Here is a 21,550-nt window from a genome sequence, read left to right as displayed (position 1 = left end):
TTGTAAGGCAGGTCCTCACCAGACATCACTGGCAACAACGTCGCCTATGGGCACAAACCCATCGTCGGTGGACCAGACAGGACTGGCAAAAAGTGCTCTTCACTGGCGAGTTGCGGTTTTGTCTCACCAGGGGTGATGGTCGGATTCACGTTTATCGTCGAAGGAATGAGCGTTACACCGAGGCCTGTACTCTGAAGCGGGATCAATTTGGAGATGGAGGATCCGTCATGGTCTGGGACGGTGTGTCACAGCATCATCGGAGTGAGCTTGTCATCATTGCAGGCAGTCTCAACTCTGTGCGTTACAGGGAAGACATCCTCCTCCCTCATGTGGTACCCTTCCTGCAGGCTCATCCTGACATGACCCTCCAGCATGACAATGCCACCAGCCGTACGCTTGTTCTGTGTGTGATTTCCTGCAAGACAGGAATGTCAGTGTTCTGCATGGCCAGTGAAGAGCCCGGATCTCAATCCGATTGAGCACATCTGGGACCTGTTGGATTGGAGGGTGGGGTCTAGGGCTATTCCCCCCAGAAATGTCTGGGAACTTGCAGGTGCCTTGGTGGAAGAGTGGGGTAACATCTCACAGCAAGAACTGGCAAATCTGGTGCAGTCCATGAGGAGGAGATGCACTGCAGTACTTATTGCAGCTGGTGGCCACACCAGATACTGACTGTTACTTTTGATTTTGACCCCCCCTTTGTTCAGGGACACACTATTCCATTTCTGTTAGTCACATGTCTGTGGAACTTGTTCAGTTTATGTCTCAGTTGTTGAATCTTGTTATGTTCATACAAATATTTACACGTTAAGTTTGCTGAAAATAAACGCAGTTGACAGTGAGAGGACGTTTCTTTTTTTGTTGAGTTTACATTTTATGGTCCTTATTGATTTAGTTTATAATAACTTTTTATTAGCCGGGATAGTCCACTGAGTAACACTTGCCACTGTTTGCCACTGTTTTTAAGTTAGGCATATTGTCTCAGCTTTGCTTTGCTTCTCTTCAGCAGTGCGCAGATGTATATATTTCATAGTTCTGTTATTTTTTTAAATGTTATACTATACTGTACTATACATTACTACAGTCAGGTCCATAATTATTGACACCATTGATAAAGATGAGCAAAATAGACGGCATAAAATAAATAATACAAATGCTGTGCTATATTGCATGCAACAACAAAAAGGGTATTTTATACTACTACAATTGCTTAGAGACAGATTTTGTATCAAAATTATCGCCAACCCTGTTTTCAGTAATCCAGCACCCTGACAGCACTGAGCCTTTTTCTAAAATGTTTTATGAGATTAGAGAACACTCTATACAGAATCTTTCCAGATCCTTGATATTCTTTGTCTGTGCTTATGGACTGCCCTCTCTTATTCAAACCACAGGTTTCAATGGGGTTCAAGTCCGGAGACTGAGATGGCAAAAGAGTACCACAGTATGAGTCATAATGCCCATTAAACCTAGCGGTCAAACAAGGAAATAGTTCCAATGGTTTTTCCACCATTCGTTTTTCCCAAAGGGGATTTTAGAAACTCATAAAATAAGGGTTGTGTTTCGTGTAGGCTTACCCTGGCGTGACGTTTTGATAACTGTGTAAATCTCTCGAGTACAAGGTGACTTTCATCACGCGTTCTCTTTAATTTCAAACTTTCCTACAAGTTATTTTGGCTGCTGTATTTAACATTCAGCAAACAAGAGCAAACTTGCATCCCTCTTCGAAAAGTCTAGTAGTATAAGAAAGACAAAAAAAATGCTACTCATTTCCTCATGCACGTTGTGCAGTATGGGGGGGACCCGAAAAAACACAAACAAAGGCTCCAAAAACACCAAAATACAGTGCATTCAGAAAGCATTCAGACCCCTTAACTTTGCAATCTTTAGGGATCTCAGACGATACAAAAGAGAGTTTGAACAGGCTAGTAATAGGGGTTGCAACAATTGCAGAGGATAATTTAAGAGAGAGAGGGTCCAGATTGGCTAGCCCAGCTGATTTGTAGGGGTCCAGATTTTGCAGCTCTTTCAGAACATCAGCTATTTTGGATTAGGGTGAAGGAGAAATGGGGGAGGCTTGGACAAGTTGCTGTGGGGGGTACAGAGTTGTTGACCGGGGTAGGGGTAGCCAGGTGGAAAGCATGGCCAGCCGTAGAGAAATGCTTATTGAAATTCTCAATTATAGTGGATTTATCGGTGGTAACAGTGTTTCCTAGCCTCAGAGCAGTGGGCAGCTGGGAGGAGGTGCTCTTTCTCTCCATGGACTTTACAGTGTCCCAGAACTTTTTGGAGTTTGCGCTACAGGATGCAAATGTCTGTTTGAAAAAACTATCCTTTGCTTTCCCAGCTGCCTGTGTATATTGGTTCCTAACTTCCCTGAAAAGTTGCATATTGCGGGGGCTATTCGATGCTAATGCAGTACGCCACAGGATGTTTTTGTGCTGGTCAAGGGAAGTCAAGTCTGGAGTGAACCAAGGGCTATATCTGTTCTTAGTTCTACATTTTTTGAATGGGGCATGCTTATTTAAGATGGTGAGGAAAGCACTTTTAAAGAGTAACCAGGCATCCTCTAATGACGGAATGAAGTCAATGTCCTTCCAGGATACCTGGGCCAGGTCGATTAGAAAGGCCTGCTTGCTTTAGTGTTTTAGGGAGCGTTTGACCGGGGACCCATTAGGGACGCAGGCAATGATCACTGAGACTTATGTCAATGTGATATTTCAGTTAGAATTTTTTTTATACATTTGCTCAAGTTTTTAAAAATCTGGTTTTGCTTTGTTATTATGGGGTATTGTGTGTAGATTGATAAGGGAAAAAAATATGTAATCAATTGCAGAATAAGTCTGTAACATATATTTTTTTTAAAGTCAAGGGGTCTGAATACTTTCAGAATTCATAAGCATTCACATCCCTGTTAAAATTACCTTTGGCAGTGATTACAGCTGTGAGTCTTTCTGGGTAAGTCTGTTAGAGCTTTGCACATCTGGATTGTACAATATTTGAACGTTATTCTTTAAAAAAATGTAAAGTTTAAGTTGGTTGTTGATGACTGCTAGATCTTCAAGCAGATTTAAGGCAAAATTGTAACTAAGTTTTGGAAAGAAACTCTTGTGTATATTTGGCCTTGTTAGGTTATTGTTCTACTGAAAGGTGAATTTGTCTCCCAGTGTCTGTTGGAAAGCAGAGTGAACTAAGGATTTTGCCTGTGCTTAGCTCTATTCCGTTTCTTTTTATTAAAAAACTCCCTTGTCGATGACAAGCATACTCATAACATGATGCAGCCACCAGCATGCTTGAAATTATGAACAGTGGTACTCATTGATGTGTTTGGAAGGATGCCTGTATCTTTGTAGTGACTGGGTGTATTGATACACCAGCCAAAGTGTAATTAATAACTTCACCATTCTCAAAGGGATATTCAATGTCTGCTTTGTTTTTCATTTTTATCCATCTACCAATAGGTTCCTTTCTTTGCGAGGAATTGGAAAACTTCCCTGGTCTTTGTGGTTGAATTAGTGTTTGAAATTCACTGCTTGAATGAGGGACCTTACAGATAATTGATTGTGTGGGGTACAGAGATGAGGTAGTCATTCAAAAATCATGTTAAACACTATTATTGCACACACAGTCCATGCAACTTATTATGTGAGTTGTTAAGCAAATGTTTACTCCTGAACTTATTTAGGCTTGCCATAACAATGGGGTTGAACATTTATTGACTCAAGACATTTCAGCATTTAATTTTTAATTAATTTGTCAACATTTCTAAAAACATAATTCCACTTTGACATTATGGGGTATTGTGTGTAGGCCAGTGACACAAAATCTCAATTTAATCCGTTTTGAATTCAGGCTGTAACAACAAAATGTGGAAAAAGTCAAAGGGTGTGAATATTTTCTGAAGGCACTGAAGCTACAGCCCTGGATGGGTTTGACTTTGAAAACCAGAAGCATATGCAGAAAAGTACCTGATACCTACGGTAGAATATGGTGGTGGCTATTTTGCTTCCACTGGTCCTGGGGCCATTGTTAAGGTCAACAACATCATGAACTTTACCAAGTACCAGGAGGTTTTAGCCAAACACCTGGTTGCCTCTGCCAGGAGGATGACACACTTGTGGCAAAGTATCTTCCAGGAAGACACTAACCCCAAGCACTAATCAATATCCACAAAGAAAATTGTTAATTGACCACAAAAATCTACATTTTGCAATGGCTATCTCAGTCCCTGGACTTGAACACTGTAGAAAACATGTGGTTTGAATAGAAGACAGCAGCCGTAAGAGCAAACAAAGGATTTCAAGGATCTGGAAAGATCCTGTATGAAGGAATGTTATAAATTGATTTGCATTTTAATGAGGGAAATAAGTATTTGACCCCCTCTCAATCAGAAAGATTTCTGGCTCCCAGGTGTCTTTTATACAGGTAACAAGCTGAGATTAGGAGCACACTCTTAATAAAGGGAGTGCTCCTAATCTCAGTTTGTTACCTGTATAAAAGACACCTGTCCACAGAAGCAATCAATCAATCAATCAGATTCCAAAGTCTCTACCATGGCCAAGACCAAAGAGCTCTCCAAGGATGTCAGGGACAAGATTGTAGACCTACACAAGGCTGGAATGGGCTACAAGACCATCGCCAAGCAGCTTGGTGAGAAGGTGACAACAGTTGGTGCAATTATTCGCAAATGGAAGAAACACAAAATAACTGTCAATCTCCCTCGGCCTGGGGCTCCATACAAGATCTCACTTCGTGGAGTTGCAATGATCATGGGAACGGTGAGGAATCAGCCCAGAACTACACGGGAGGATCTTGTCAATGATCTCAAGGCAGCTGGGACCATAGTCACCAAGAAAACAATTGGTAACACACAACGCCATGAAGGACTGAAATCCTGCAGCGGCCGCGAGGTCCCCCTTCTCAAGAAAGCACATATACATGCCCGTCTGAAGTTTGCCAATGAACATCTGAATGATTCAGAGGACGACTGGGTGAAAGTGTTGTGGTCAGATCAGACCAAAATGGAGCTCTTTGGCATCAACTCAACTCGCCGTGTTTGGAGGAGGAGGAATGCTGCCTATGACCCCTAGAACACCATCCCACCGTCAAACATGGAGGTGGAAACATTATGCATAAGGGGTGTTTTTCTGCTAAGGGGACAGGACAACTTCACTGCATCAAAGGGACGATGGACGGGGCCATGTACCGTCAAATCTTGGGTGAGAACCTCCTTCCCTCAGCCAGGGCATTGAAAATGGGTCGTGGATGGGTATTCCAGCATGACAATGACCCAGAACACACGGCCAAGGCAACAAAGGAGTGGCTCAAGAAGAAGCACATTAAGGTCCTGGAGTGGCCTAGCCAGTCTCCAGACCTTAATCCCATAGAAAATCTGTGGAGGGAGCTGAAGGTTCGAGTTGTCAAACGTCAGCCTCGAAACCTTAATGACTTGGAGAAGATCTGCAAAGAGGAGTGGGACAAAATCCCTCCTGAGATGTGTGCAAACCTGGTGGCCAACTACAAGAAACGTCTGACCTCTGTGATTGCCAACAAGGGTTTTGCCACCAAGTACTAAGTCATGTTTTGCAGATGGGTCAAATACTTTTTTCCCTCACTGTACTTGTTAAACAAAATCTCCTTGTCTGAGCAATTGTATTAGTATAAAATAATGTACTTTCCCCATTCCTTTGTTGAATTACAATAATATAGCTCAGTATTTGTATTATGGATGGACTTTCCAAATAAAGTGTTACCATTTCTTTTATACAGTCTTTTTTTTGCTGATCTTTTCAAGGGTGCCAATTTAATTATGGAGCTGACTGAATGTACACTGAACAAAAATATAAAATGCAACATGTAAAGTGTAGTCCCATGTTTCATAAGCTGAAATAAAAATTCCTGAAATGTTCCAAAGACCCACAAAATTATAAATACATTTTGTGCACAAATTTGTTTACATCCCTGTTAGTGAGCATTTCTCGTTTGCCAAGATAATCCATCCATCTGACAGGTCTGGCAAATCAAGAAGTTGATTAAATAGCATGATCATTACACAGGTGCACCTTGTGCTTGGGACAATAAAAGGCCACTCTAAAATCTGCAGTTTTGTCATACAACACAATGCCCCAGATGTCTCAAGTTGAGGGAGAGTGCAATTGGCATCTGTCCAACAGATCCGTTGCCAGAGAATTCAATGTTAATTTCTCCAACATATACCAGCGCCAACCTTGTTTTAGAGTATTTGGCAGTACATCCAACCAGCATCACAACCGCAGACCATGTGTAACAACGCCAGCCCAGGACATCCACATCCAGCTTCTTCACCTGCGGGATCATCTGAGACCAGCCACCCGGACAGCTGATGAAACTGTGGGTTTGCCCGATCGACTTTCTGCAAAAACTGTCAGAAACTGTCTAAGGGAAACTCATGTGTGCTCGTTGTCCTCACCAGGGTCTTCACCTGACTGCAGTTAGACTTCATAACCATCTTGGCACAGATGTACCAGGCAGATGGCATACGGTGTGTATGGCGTTGTGTGGGTGAGCGGTTTGCTGATGTCAACGTTGTGAACAGAGGTGTCCTGTGGTGGCGCTGGGGTTATGGTGTGGGCAGGCATAAGCTATGGACAATGAACACAATTGCATTTTATTGATGGCAATTTGAATGTACAGTGATACCGTGACGATATCCTGAGGCTCATTGTCATGCCATTCATCTGCCCCATCACCTCATGTTTGAGCATGATAATGCACGGCTCCATGTAGCAAGGATCTATACACAATTTCTGGAAGCTGAAAATGACCCAGTTCTTCCATGGCCTTCATACTCAGACATGTCACCCTTTGAGCACGTTTGGGATGCTCTGAATCGACGTGTGTACGACAACGTGTTCCAGTTCCAGCCAATATCAGGCAACTTCGCACAACCATTAAAAAAGAGTGGGACAACATTCCACAGGTCACAATCAACATCATGATCAACTCTATGTGAAGGAGATCTGTCACGCTGCATGAGGCAAATTACTGGTTTTCTGATCAACGCCCCTACCTTTTTTCAAGGTATCTGTGACCAACTGAAACATCTCTGTATTCCCAGTCATATGAAATCCATAGATTGGGGCCTAATGAATTCATTTAAATTGACTGATTTCCTAATGTGAACTGTAACTGTGTTTTATTTTTGTTCTGTGTACTACGCTCTGTGACTCAGTGCCTTGCCCTCTGTCTCCCCCTGAAGGTGACATTGCTCATTTACACAGACCTGATGCTGCTGACCAGGGAGGATGAGGCAGGCCACTGTAATGTGCTGCAGAGCCCCCTGTACCTCCAACAGCTCCACCTGCGAGATGGTGAGCACACACACACACACACACACACACACACACACACACACACACACACACACACACACACACACACACACACACACACACACACACACACACACACACTACACACACACACACACACCTGTGTTGTGTTTTTGTTGGCTGATGGGACCTCTTTGTGCTGGAGGGATGGGGCCGGATGGATTTGGGGACTGTGGAGGCCTCAGTGACTTTGGAACTGGAGCTCAGCTGATGCCCCATTGATGCCGTGTCTGCTTCGAACAATGGACTTGTCTCCAGCTCCGACTACAGAGGCAGACTGGGTGGTTGGGTGGACGGGGGGGCTGTGTATCCTTCACCTTCCTGTTACACCCCATAGCAGCACTCATCAGCTTGGGGATCTATGTGGGAATGTCCTATAGGGCTGAATTATCAAATTCCTCCCTACTCGTCTGTACTTGTATATGTCAGAGGATGGAAGCGATAGAAGGATGAGTTTTTGGATGAGGCGATCAAAGGATAAACAATGTCTATTTAAGGATGTGGGATTTGCGGTCCGTTTCTCTATGCTGTGTGAGATGTCTTTTTTCTCTCATCCTGTACAGTTCCTGCTGATGTTTTGAGGTTGTACATCATCCACTGGACAGAGGTAAACATGAATGAGCTTTTGAAATTTGTTTTTAATTATTTGATTTATTATATACAAATCCAACAATACAATGTGTGTCTGGTGTCCGGGGGGTTTTGAATAAGAAAAGAAAGCAAGAAGACAAATATCCATACAAAATACAAATACTGTATTATGTTTCAGGTAAAACCCAAATGCAGACTGTATTGAAGTAACAATGTTCATTACAGCAACAGGGGCAGGCAAACGACAGGTCAAGGCAGGGGTCGATAATCCAGAGTAGTGGGTAAAGGTACAGTACGGCAGGCAGGCTCAGGCAGAGTGGTCAGGCGGGCTCAGGGTCAGGACAGGCAAGGGTCAAAACCAGGAGGAAGAGAAAAAGAGACTGGGGAAAAGCAGGAGCTGAGAAAAACGCTAGTTGACTTGACAAATGAGACGAACTGGCAACAGACAAACAGGGTACACAGGAATAAATACACAGGGAATAATAGGGAAGATGGGCGACACCTGGAGAGGGTGGTGGAGACAAGGACATGTGAAGCAGATCAGGGCGTGACAAACTCAAAAATAAAAAGACTAATGGTTGTTGAGTTTCATAAATCAGGCAATGGGTACGACAGAAAAATCTAATATTCCACTTTACACTGTTAGGGCAACAATTAAGAAGTTTAAAACCACTGGTGCTGTGGTAATCTTGCCTGGTAAAGGACACATGTGTACAGGTTTAGGTAGGTTACTTTCTAAATGCATCCGTTACTGTTACTAGTCACCTGTCCAAAATTGCAATCAGTAACGTGACTTTTGGATTACCCAAACTCAGTAACGTAATCTGATTACTTTGTTACTTTCTGTTTATGAGGCATGCTTTTTCAATGCTGAATTGAATGTCAGAAGGGAAAACAGAAAGGTTTCAATGTATTTATTTCACAAACAGCCTTTCTGAATTTAAAGGTCAACTGCCGCTTAAGGGCCAATCTCTCTGGTTTTAACCTCTCTGGGCTAGGCGGGACGAATTCGTCCCACCTACGCAACAGCCAGTGTAATCCAGTGGCGCGATTTTCAAATACCTTAAAAATCCTATTACTTCAATTTCTCAAACATATGACTATTTTACAGCTATTTAAAGACAAGACTCTCGTTAATCTAACCACACTGTCCGATTTCAAAAAGGCTTTACAACGAAAGCAAAACATTAGATTATGTCAGCAGAGTACCCAGCCAGAAATAATCAGACACCCATTTTTCAAGCTAGCATATAATGTCACAAAAACCCAGAAGACAGCTAAATGCAGCACTAACCTTTGATGATCTTCATCAGATGACAACCCTAGGACATTATGTTATACAATACATGCATGTTTTGTTCAATCAAGTTCATATTTATATCAAAAAACAGCTTTTTACATTAGCATGTGACGTTCAGAACTAGCAAACTTCTGGGGAATTTACTAACAATTTACTAAATTACTCACGATAAACGTTCACAAAAAGCATAACAATTATTTAAAGAATTATAGATACAGAACTCCTCTATGCACTCGATATGTCCGATTTTAAAATAGCTTTTTGGTGAAAGCACATTTTGCAATATTCTAAGTACATAGCCCAGCCATCACGGGCTAGCTATTTAGACACCCGGCAAGTTTAGCCTTCACCAAAATCAGATTTACTATAACAAAAATGTTATTACCTTTGTTGTCTTCGCTTTCGCTGTAAAGCCTTTTTGAAATCGGACAGTGTGGTTAGATAAAGGAGAGTCTTGTCTTTAAAATGCTGTGAAATAGTCATATGTTTGAAAAATTGAAGTTTTTGCATTTTTGAGGAATTTGTAATTCGCGCCACGCCTATCATTGGATATTGGAGCAGGTGTTCCGCTAGCGGAACGTCTAGATGTAAGAGGTTATACAATACATGCATGTTTTGTTCAATCAAGTTCATATTTATATCAAAAACCAGCTTTTTACATTAGCATGTGACTAGCATGTGACTAGCATTCCCACCGAACACTGCCGGTGAATTTACTAAATTACTCAAGATAAACGTTCACAAAAAAACATAACAATTATTTTAAGAATTATAGATACAGAACTCCTCTATGCACTTGATATGTCCGATTTTAAAATAGCTTTTTGGTGAAAGCACATTTTGCAATATTCTCAGTAGATAGCCCGGCATCACAGGGCTAGCTATTTAGACACCCAGCAAGTTTAGCCTTCACCAAACTCCGATTTACTATTAGAAAAGTTTGATTACCTTTGTTGTCTTCGTCAGAATGCACTTCCAGGACTGCTACTTCAATAACAAATGTTGGTTTGGTCCCAAATAATCCATTGTTATATCCAAACAGCGGCGTTTTGTTTGTGCGTTCAAGACACTATCCGAAAGGGTAAATAAGGGTGGCGAGCATGGCGCATTTCGTGACAAAAAAATTCTAAATATTCCATTACCGTACTTCGAAGCATGTCAACCGCTGTTTAAAATCAATTTTTATGCCATTTTTCTCATAAAAAAGCGATACTATTCCGACCGGGAAAGCCTGTATATGTACAAAGAGAGAGAAAATAAATACATCTCGTGCCCTCGTGCACGAGCGCGAGTCTCAGAGTACTCTGACCATCCACTATCCAAACGCGATAATGTGTTTCAGCCAGAGGCTGCCTCGATATCATTCAGCTTTTTCCCGGGTTCTGAGAGCCTATGGGAGCCGTAGGAAATGTCACGTTACGGCAAAGATCCTCAGTCTTCAATAAAAAGAGCCAAGATGAACAACAACTTGTCAGAGAGGGCGCTTCCTGTTTGGAATCTTCTCAGGTTTTTGCCTGCCATATGAGTTCTGTTATACTCACAGACACCATTCAAACAGTTTTAGAAACTTTAGGGTGTTTTCTATCCAAAGCCAATAATTATATGCATATTCTAGTTACTGGGCAGGAGTAGTAACCAGATTAAATCGGGTACGTTTTTTATCCGGCCGTGTCAATACTGCCCCCTAGCCCTAACAGGTTAACTGGCCTAAATTGTATTGATATGAGCCAGAAACATTAATTATAGTGTAATTCAGCTCCTACTTGGGCTGTCAGTGGTAAAACCTGAGACTGGTGTTGTTGATAAGTAGCTACGTTTTGTTTATAGCTAGCTGCTACATGTCATTATTTAATAGGCTATGCTGCTATGATACTGTGATGTAACTAGCTAAATACATTAGCCTCTCCCTAACGTGTAATGTAAGAGGAAGATTTGCCTAGCTAACTTTGCACCTGAAGACAGGTTTGATGAATGTTGCCAGCTTGCTTTCCATGTTTCAACTCGATCTGGCTAGCTACTGTAAGATCCTTGCTAAATAATCAAGCAAACTAGCTAGCTAGCATTTGAGGGCTACCCCAAAAAAGATGCCTAGTGGTTAGAGCGTTGGGCCAGTAACCGAAAATCTGTCGTTCTGCCCCTGAGCAAGGCAGTTAACCCACTGTTCCCCGGGCGCCGAAGATGTGGATGTCGATTAAGGCAGCCCCCCACACCTCTCTGATTCAGAGGGGATGGGATAAATGCGGAAGACACATTTCAGTTGTACAACTGACTAGGTATCCCCCTTTCCCGATTGTGTATTTTCTAGGGCAAATAAGGAGGCTGTGGCCAGACACCAGTCCCGTTTCAGAATAATGGAGGACATGGGGCCTCCCAAGTGGCGCAGTTGTCTAAGGCATTGCATCACCATGCTAGAAGCGTCACAACAGACCTGGGTTCGATCCCGGGCTGTATCACAACAGGCATTCTATTTTTGCTCTATTATAGTGGCCACTATAGTAGACAACGATCAAGTGCACAAGGCTGTGTGCAAAAATAACGTTCACTGAGTAGAAAATATAATAATGTCCACGTTGTCTACACCTGTAGGGATGTTCTGGGACCTAACAGTGCATATGAGGAGAGACGAGACATAAACGAGCCAGTTCTAGAATATTGTGTTGTAGGACAGCTGAGTTACTGAAGACCGCGGGCATTCAACTCTCAGTAGTATATCGTTTCCACTAAGAAAATATCAAACCAAAATGCACTTTTTCAATACATAAAAATAACATATTTACTTGACGTGATGAAACATTGAAACATTTAGTTGCAAGCTACTTTCGTAGAATGACTCTTATGAAACACATTCCTGACACTGGCTCTTGCTATCTTGCCATAACTGATGTGACAGAGAAATATCAGTTGATAGGATAGCCAGCTGTAGCTATCATCAAATTATGCTAGCTAGCTGCTGTCAGCTTGGCTAACCACAAGGTCAGCGCAGGCTTTAGCCTACACATAGAACTGAATTAGCTGACCATCTTGAGATGGCAAGTCAGAGGGGAGAAGTCCTCAACTTGAAAACGTTGTTTTCTCCATAGCAAAGCTAGCTTAGTTTACCTCGCTCTACTCACTACTACACTGACTTTTTTGTTGTGATTGAATAGCAAAGAAACATCCACATCAAACCACACCCTCAAGACAACTGTCGTTTGCCTTCAGTTAAGGCCGCATGAGCATTGATAAAAAACAAAGCCAAATCAGGATGTGCAGTCGCCCTTTAAAAGTAATCCAAGAAGTAATCATCTATTTTTTTCAAAAGTATCAGTAATCTGATTTGAAAGGGCAATACTATTTTATTATTTATTTCATACAGCCGTTTTTGCTTATCTTTATCAGTGGTAATGTTGACTGTATACATATAACTAAAATGTTTACACTGTCTATTAAAGCCTTGTTTTGACACATTGAATGCCGCATTCAATTCAGGATGAGCTGTTCTTTACAATAGACCACCTCAAAAAAGGCGGTGTCATGCCTCAAATAAGGTTTCAAAATGTTTAGCTAAGGTGTGTCCTAGAAAATACGACCCCTATTTCTCTGTGTTGTCTACTGTAGAGGAGTGAGTGCCTGTTCAGTCTGGAGGCGTACACGGTGGAGCAGAAGAGGCGGGTACATCAGTGCCTGCGGGAGAACATTGACAAGCATCTGGAGCAGAGAGATACACTTGTACATGATCAGGTACACTGCCTACTAGGGTCAAATTGAAATGGGCACCCTCCACTTCTTTCCCAAAATTCCCAGGAGATTCAAAAATTCTGGTTGGCAAATTACATATTTCCTGCTTATGCCCTCCTGATTCCAGGAATCTTTCCACCAGGATTTCTGGAAAACTAGGACATTTTTGGAAAGTTATGTACATTTTTCAACTTTTACAATTTTTCTACTGTCTGCATATCTGACTCCTCAGTTTTGGCTAGCAACATAGGATTGTGAATATGCTTGTTTCTTATTAAGTCCATTCAAACTCGCACTGTCAGATGAGGCTAGAATTATATGAAAGGATATCCTTTTGAGAAAGGCAAGTTGCAGAATGGTTAACCTTGATCACATAATGATATGTAGTTATTTGGATATAAGGTGATTTGTAGATCAGGGATTCTGCACAATCCCACTGCAATGTAGTTATTTCAAAGGCACATTCACTACATTCTAGATTGCCTCCAAAGCTAAAGCAATGAACCAATGATTGAATAGCTGAGTGTTGCCCCGCTGTGTGTTGACAGATGTTGGAACCAATGGCCGATGTCCATTGTGAGCTCGGTATCCTAAATCTGGGCCGTCAAGCCACCGAAGAGCCCTCCTCGCATGGCCCTTCCTCCGAACCCTACAGCATGAGCAGCCCGCCAGCCAATATTCTGAACCTCATCCCCCTGGTGGTGCGCAGCACAGAGGACCTTGGACAGAAGTTGCCCCTCACGCCCGCGCCGTGTACCATAGGTAAAACCTGCAAAAGCATGAGCCTGGAGAGAACGGGCATCTGGAAGGATAGGGAGAAGGTAGGGGAGGAGGGAGACGAGGAGAGGCAGCAGGGTGAGGGAGAGAGCGCCACTGAGACGTCAGAGACAGCGTGCATGGGTGCCATACCTATATCCCCCTCTCCGTCCTCCTCGCTCACAGTCCCAGATGTGCGCTTCCTCGATCGCTCCTTCAACACAGAACCCATGGAGGAAGAAGAGGAGGATGAGGAGGACTGTGACGAAGACGGCCTGGAACGTCGGAGCATCGGGGAGTGCTCTCCCTTTAGGAAGCGGGGTGAGGGCGTGAGCGGTGGCGACGAGCCGAGGGTCCTCCACAGACGCACGCTTAGTGAGGGCAGTCTGCTGCAGGAGCTGCGCTCGCCACGTTTCATCTCCGACAGCACCATCCACCACCTGGACAGAGGCAACGCTCCCCCGCTGGGCGGCTGGATGCGGCCCTCCCCCAAGACCCTGAGGAAGGAGTTGACCAGGAACGGAGGCTCGGTGCACCAGCTCTACATGCTCCTCTCAGGGAGGAAGGTAAGTCTCTGCAAGTACCACTGCAAGTAAGATGGCGGTGGTGTTCACCTCAAGATAAAAACGTTAGACTAAATATTAGCACTTCACATACTGGTGGGCAATAACCTTCAATCTGGATAACAACACAAAACAAATCATGTATCGACAAATATTATGAAAACAAGCAACACCCAAACATGACAGAGAGTAATGGACACAAGCGATTTAAGCTTTTCACCACCGGGAATGGTAAGGGTGAAAACAGATCTGTTAAAATCGATAAATGACAAGCTGGGCATACTTGAATTAGTCAGTAAAGATATAAAGGAGATGAATGCAAGCCTCAACATGAGTGACGAAAAGCTGCGACAATGGAGAAAGCAACAAACAAACAAGCTTAAACGTCCATTTAAGATTGAAACGTTTTTGCTCAATTTTGCATGCCTTCTCAAACAACTGCAATGGTAAATGCATTCGTAAATCAAGTCCTTTCCTGAGTTGGGAATCTGAGAATCTGAGCTTATGGTGGTTTGTGGGGGAAAGGGGTTGACTGTGTTTGTGTGTATATGTATCCCACAACCTTTTGAAGGGAGTAAAGGTGTTAGGGACAATATATGATGATTCACAATAATTGTTTGCTAAAATAATAATTGCTTGCCAAAAAATGTATTTTTGTAATGGCAATCCTGGGTAGAGGTAACGATCCTTTGCATGAAATGCCTACATTATTACTAATATGGTTTGTTAATTAGGGATTTATATATATATATATATATATATATATATATATATATATATATATATATATATATATATATATATATATATATATATATACTGCTCAAAAAAATAAAGGGAACACTTAAACAACACATCCTAGATCTGAATGAAAGAAATAATCTTATTAAATACTTTTTTCTTAACATAGTTGAATGTGCTGACAACAAAATCACACAAAAATAATCAATGGAAATCCAATTTATCAACCCATGGAGGTTAGGATTTGGAGTCACACTCAAAATTAAAGTGGAAAACCACACTACAGGCTGATCCAACTTTGATGTAATGTCCTTAAAACAAGTCAAAATGAGGCGCAGTAGTGTGTGTGGCCTCCACGTGCCTGTATGACCTCCCTACAACGCCTGGGCATGCTCCTGATGAGGTGGCGAATGGTCTCCTGAGGGATCTCCTCCCAGACCTGGACTAAAGCATCCGCCAACTCCTGGACAGTCTGTGGTGCAACGTGGCGTTGGTGGATGGAGCGAGACATGATGTCCCAGATGTGCTCAATTGGATTCAGGTCTGGGGAACGGGCGGGCCAGTCCATAGCATCAATGCCTTCCTCTTGCAGGAACTGCTGACACACTCCAGCCACATGAGGTCTAGCATTGTCTTGCATTAGGAGGAACCCAGGGCCAACTGCACCAGCATATGGTCTCACAAGGTGTCTGAGGATCTCATCTCGGTACCTAATGGCAGTCAGGCTACCTCTGGCGAGCACATGGAGGGCTGTGCGGCCCCCCCAAAGAAATGCCACCCCACACCATGACTGACCCACCGCCAAACCGGTCATGCTGGAGGATGTTGCAGGCAGCAGAACGTTCTCCACGGCGTCTCCAGACTCTGTCACGTCTGTCACGTGCTCAGTGTGAACCTGCTTTCATCTGTGAAGAGCACAGGGCACCAGTGGCGAATTTGCTAATCTTGGTGTTCTCTGGCAAATGCCAAACGTCCTGCACGGTGTTGGGCTGTAAGCACAACCCCCACCTGTGGACGTCGGGCCCTCATACCAGCCTCATGGAGTCTGTTTCTGACCGTTTGAGCAGACACATGCACATTTGTGGCCTGCTGGAGGTCATTTTGCAGGGCTCTGGCAGTGCTTCTCCTGCTCCTCCTTGCACAAAGGCGGAGGTAGTGGTCCTGCTGCTGGGTTGTTGCCCTCCTACGGCCTCCTCCACGTCTCCTGATGTACTGGCCTGTCTCCTGGTAGCGCCTCTATGCTCTGGACACTACGCTGACAGACACAGCAAACCTTCTTGCCACAGCTCGCATTGATCTGCCATCCTGGATGAGCTGCACTACCTGAGCCACTTGTGTGGGTTGTAGACTCCGTCTCATGCTACCACTAGAGTGAAAGCACCGCCAGCATTCAAAAGTGACCAAAACATCAGCCAGGAAGCATAGGAACTGAGAAGTGGTCTGTGGTTACCACCTGCAGAACCACTCCTTTATTGGGGGTGTCTTGCTAATTGCCTATAATTTCCACCTGTTGTCTATTCCATTTGCACAACAGCATGTGAAATTTATTGTCAATCGGTGTTGCTTCCTAAGTGGACAGTTTGATTTCACAGAAGTGTGATTGACTTGGAGTTACATTGTGTTGTTTAAGTGTTCCCTTTATTTTTTTGAGCAGTGTGTATATATATATATATATATTCACACACACACACACAGTACCAGCGAAAAGTTTGGACACACCTACTCATTGCAGGGTTCTTCTTAATTTTTTATATTTTCTACAGTGTAGAATAATTGTGAAGACAGAACTATGAAATAGCAGATATGGAATATTGTAGTAGACCAAAAAAGTGTTAAACAAATCAAAATATATTTTATATTTGAGATTCTTCAAAGTAGCCACCATTTGCCTTGATGACAGCTTTGCACTCTTGACATTCTCTCAACCAGCTTCATGAGGTAGTCACCTGGAATGCATTTCAATTAACAGGTGTGCCTTGTTAAAAGGGGGTGGTATACAGAAGATAGCCCTATTTGGTAAAAGACCAAGTCCATATTATGGCAAGAACAGCTCAAATAAGCAAAGAGAAATGACAGGTCATCATTACTTTAAGACATGAATGTCAGTCAAAAAATTTCAAGAACTTTGAAAGTTTCTTCAAGTGCAGTCGCAAAAACCATAAAGCGCTATGATGAAACTGGCTCTCATGAGGACCGCCACAGGAAAGGAAGACCCAGAGTTACCTCTGCTGCAGAGGATAAGTTCATGAGAGTTAACTGCACCTCAGATTGCAGCCCAAATAAATGCTTCAGAGTTCACGTAACAGACACATCTCATCATCAACTGTGGTATACAGAAGGAGACTGCGTGAATCAGACCTTCATGTTTGAATTGCTGCAAAGAAACCACTACTAAAGGACACCAATAAGAAGAATAGACTTGCTTGGGCCAAGAAACACAAGAAATGGACATTAGAATGGTGAAAATCTGTCCTTTTGTTCTGATGAGTCCAACATTTTTGGTTCCAATCTGTGTGTCTTTGTGAGATGCAGAGTAGGTGAACGGATGATCTCCGCATGTAATGGTGCCGGTGGGGATGGCTGCCATTTTACGGGCTCCTAACCAACGGTGCTATTTTGTTTGTTTTTTCGCATTTTTTGTAACTCAGTTTGTACATAATTTTGCTGCTACTGTCTGTTATGACCAAAAAGAGCTGCAGGACATCAGAACAGCGATGACTCACCTTGAACTGGATGAAGATTTTTTTCTTTAATGAGTCTGACGCGAAGAATATACTGCTTTGTCAAGACAAGGCCGAAATCCCAGTTATCAGCGTGAAGAAAAGACGGAGGAAAAGGAGAGCGCGGTGCCTTGTAAGAGTTCACAGACGAGTAGGTAAACCACAACTTCCCTCAATATTATTGGCCAACGTGCAGTCATTGGAAAACAAACTGTATTACAATTATATTTAATCTACAATTAAGACTATCGTACCAACGGGACACTAACTAATATATTATGTTTCACCGAGATGTGGCTGAAAGACGACACAGATAATATAGTAGAGCTGGCTGGCTTCTCCGTGCATCGGCAGGACAGAGCAGCTACGTCTGCTAAGACGAGGTGTGGGGGTGTGTGTGTCTATTTGTCAATAACTGCTGGTGTGCATTGTCTAATATTAAAGAAGTCTCAAGTTATTGCCCGCCTGAGGTAGAATACTTCATGATAAGCTGTAGACCACGCGATCTACCAAGAGAGTTCTCATCTATATTATTCGTAGCCGTCTATTTACCACCACAAACCGATGCTGGCAGTAAGACCACACTCAACGAGTTGTATAAAGCCATAAGCAAACAAGAAAATGCTCATCCAGAAGCGGCGCTCCTAGTGGCCGGGAACTTTAATGCAGGCAATCTTAAATCCGTTTTACCTAATTTCTACCAGGATGTCACATATGCTACCAGAGGAAAAAAACTGTAAATCACCTTTACTCCACACACAGAGACACATACAAAGCTCTCCCCCACCCTCCGTTTGGCAAATCTGACCAAAATTCTATCGTCCTGATTCCTGCTTACAAGCAAAAACTAAAGCAGAAAGTACCAGTCACTCGCTCAATACGGAAGTAGTCAGATGATGCGGATGCTAAGCTGTTTTGCTAGCACAGACTGGAATATGTTCTGGGATTCATCCAATGGCATTGAGGAGTATACCACCTCAGTCACCAGCTTCATCAATAAATATATTGATGACATCGTCCCCACAGTGACTGTACGACAATCCCCAACCAGAAACCACAGGCAACATCCGCACTGCGCTAAAGGGTGGAGCTGCTGCTTTCAAGTAGCGGGACACTAATCCGGATGCTTATAAGAAATCCCGCTATGCCCTCAGATTAACCATCAAACAGGCAAAGCGTCAATACGGCACTAAGATTGAATCATATGAGTTCTGCCATATGAGTTCTGTTATACTCACAGACACCATTCAAACAGTTTTAGAAACTTATAATACTAATAATATGCATATTCTATTTTCTGGGCCAGAGTAGTAACCTGTTTAAATTGGGTACATTTTTCATCCGGCTGTGAAAATACTGCCCCCTAGCCCCTAGAGGTTAACAAAAACAGTCTGGTTGGGGAGGTTCAGTTGGGTGGTTGAGTCATGGCGTTCATAAGTCATAGTGGTGGATTCGAATGGGGTGATAACCAACCATCAATTCCCTACAACCGCCACTTGTGTGGTGGTGACCCCATCCATTGCTGTTAGTTTCGCTCTACCACGTTCTTCGAAGCTTAAGTCCACAAAGGCAATCAGTGTTATCCCTGACGAATGGCTTGCTAGGACAAATAAAGTGGACATCTTTGGTTAGAGTACACATTAACAGGTTAGGGGTGAGATATATGGATTGTGTTCCTGATAAGCTCTGACTGGGGTTGTGGCAATTTTCACATGGGTGCTGTCACGACAAAATCCTACATTTTAGAACCATTTTCAATCTATAGATATTCTCCAGTTCAACAACCAGCAGCGTCAGTAAAAATCCCACTTCATTACGATCAACATCAACGTGTATTGGAATTGCCAACCCCAGACTATAGGCCAAATGTGACTGTAATGGCTTTATCGTGGTTGTGGTAGCTGAGCTGATGTTGTGCACCATTGAGAGCGGCACTAGATATGAGGGGATTCTATTCATTGCCAAGTGGTCCATAGAAGAGGTAACTTCACGGAGAAAATCCTCCAACAACAATCAATCAAACTATTGGACATGGGCATAGTCATGGTTCATGACCTCTACTAGCTTTCTTGCTAACAGGATGGTTTTGTTCAGTAGTGTAGTGTGTGTGTTTACCACCAAAATAGTGTCCTGGAGAGACTTTCCCACATGTTGCAACCCGAGTGCCTGTGATTTCATCTGTTGCTGGTTAAGTGGCTTCAGTAATCTCCCTAACATTTATTTTGACTTTGGCTAGACTGACTGCATTGACGGCAGTGGTACCTAGAGCAAAAAGTGACCCTACTGCTGCACCTATCGAGAGTAGCACCCCGGCAAATCGTTTTTCTCGCCTGGGCTCTGATAGCTCTGACTGGGTGACTCTGAACTTTTGGAGTTGGGCCAACATATGGGCAGTGTCTAGCTGGGCGTGCTTAACTGCCTGGGTGGTCCAATCAGCCTCCGGCCTAACTCAAATGTGCTGCAGTTGGAATGTGTTGGCAGTACACTTTTTCTGCATCTGGGCGGACGTACATCCTCAAAGGAGAGTCATGACAGTTTGCTATTCTGTTCTTCTGAAATAGACTACATTTTCTTCATCATGTTTCTTTTGACCTGTCTAAAATAAATAATGGATTTATTGGTAAGGTGTAGGCTATATTACATGGATTTATTAGACTTTTTAAAATGTAGATGTTCCAAAGGTCTGCATTACTGGCTTGTAGGCTATGTGTGGAAGCCAGGAGATGCTAAATGTGTTTATGTTAATTAACAGTCAATTACCGTGAGACCGACAGTTACTTGCTTCACAATCACCGGCTGACAAAATTTCGTGACCACCATAGTTGTGATGCAAAAATTCCAGCAAAATGTGTAACACATAGAATTAAAAAGGTATTGTCAGATATTATTCATCTTAATCAGACAGGTTTTTTACATAGACGATACATTGGCGATAATATAAGACAAGTGCTGGAAACAATAGAACATGATGAAAAATCTGGGGAACCAGGCCTGGTTTTCATAGCTGATTTTGAAAATGCTTTTGTTAAAGTACGACTGGAGTTTATATATAAATTCCTGGAATATTTCCATTTTGGAGAATCTCTTAAAATGGGTTAAAGTTATGTATAGTAACACTATGTGTAAAATAGTAAATAATGGCTACTTCTCAAAGTTTTAAAGAGAAATAAAACAAGGTTGTCCACTATCGGTATATCTATTTATTATTGTCATAGAAGTGTTTGCTTTTAAAATCAGATCCAACAATAATATCAAGGGGTTAGAAATCCAGGGTTTAAAAACAAAGGGGCATAAAGTTCATGCAGTAATACCTGCTCACCAGAACTGCATAAATTTCTTTTGACAGAGATAACAATTTGGGAATTTTGGTGTCTCTAATGCAAGCAACTGCACAATGATCACCGAAATCATTAGGGAAAATACCAACGGCCAAGTATTTATGCCGATTATTTGTTAGAATCACATCAGCAAGTGACTTGCATTTATAATTTGAGTAAAATTGTATGTATTGCACAGTCCTATTATGGCCTCGGAGTTTGGAGACAATCAATCCCAGTTTAAATCGCCCATAAGGACCATTTCATTTTCCCCCCAACCACGCATCAGTTCAGCCAGAGAATCCAGGGATTCTACTTTTTCAGATGGAGGTCTATAGCATCCTATCAAATCTAAGTTCACAACTTTTGATAACTGCAGTTTCTGTCATGCCCTGATCTGTTTCACCTGTCTTTGTTATTGTCTCCACCCACCTCCAGGTGTCACCTGTTTTCCCCATTAGTCCCTGGGTATTTA

The 21,550-nt window shown here is 42.7% G+C and overlaps 1 protein-coding gene across 1 annotated transcript in view; it reads left to right on the top strand.

The window, feature by feature from the left end:
* The window catches only part of rgs3b (regulator of G protein signaling 3b), a 96,148-nt gene that overhangs the window by 40,382 nt on the left and 34,216 nt on the right, over positions 1-21,550 (top strand). The window contains exons 8-11 of the mRNA XM_045708484.2: positions 7,238-7,349; positions 7,934-7,977; positions 12,859-12,981; positions 13,527-14,300. Coding sequence (XP_045564440.2) covers positions 7,238-7,349; positions 7,934-7,977; positions 12,859-12,981; positions 13,527-14,300 — 1,053 coding nt within the window. The remainder of the gene's footprint in view (positions 1-7,237; positions 7,350-7,933; positions 7,978-12,858; positions 12,982-13,526; positions 14,301-21,550) is intronic.

The sequence above is a fragment of the Salmo salar genome, chromosome 26 (assembly GCF_965601325.2).
Source record: "Salmo salar chromosome 26, fSalSal1, whole genome shotgun sequence".
Taxonomy (NCBI): domain Eukaryota; kingdom Metazoa; phylum Chordata; class Actinopteri; order Salmoniformes; family Salmonidae; genus Salmo; species Salmo salar.
The sequence above is the reverse complement of the archived record's forward strand: the minus strand, read 5'-3'. Positions and strand labels throughout refer to the sequence as shown.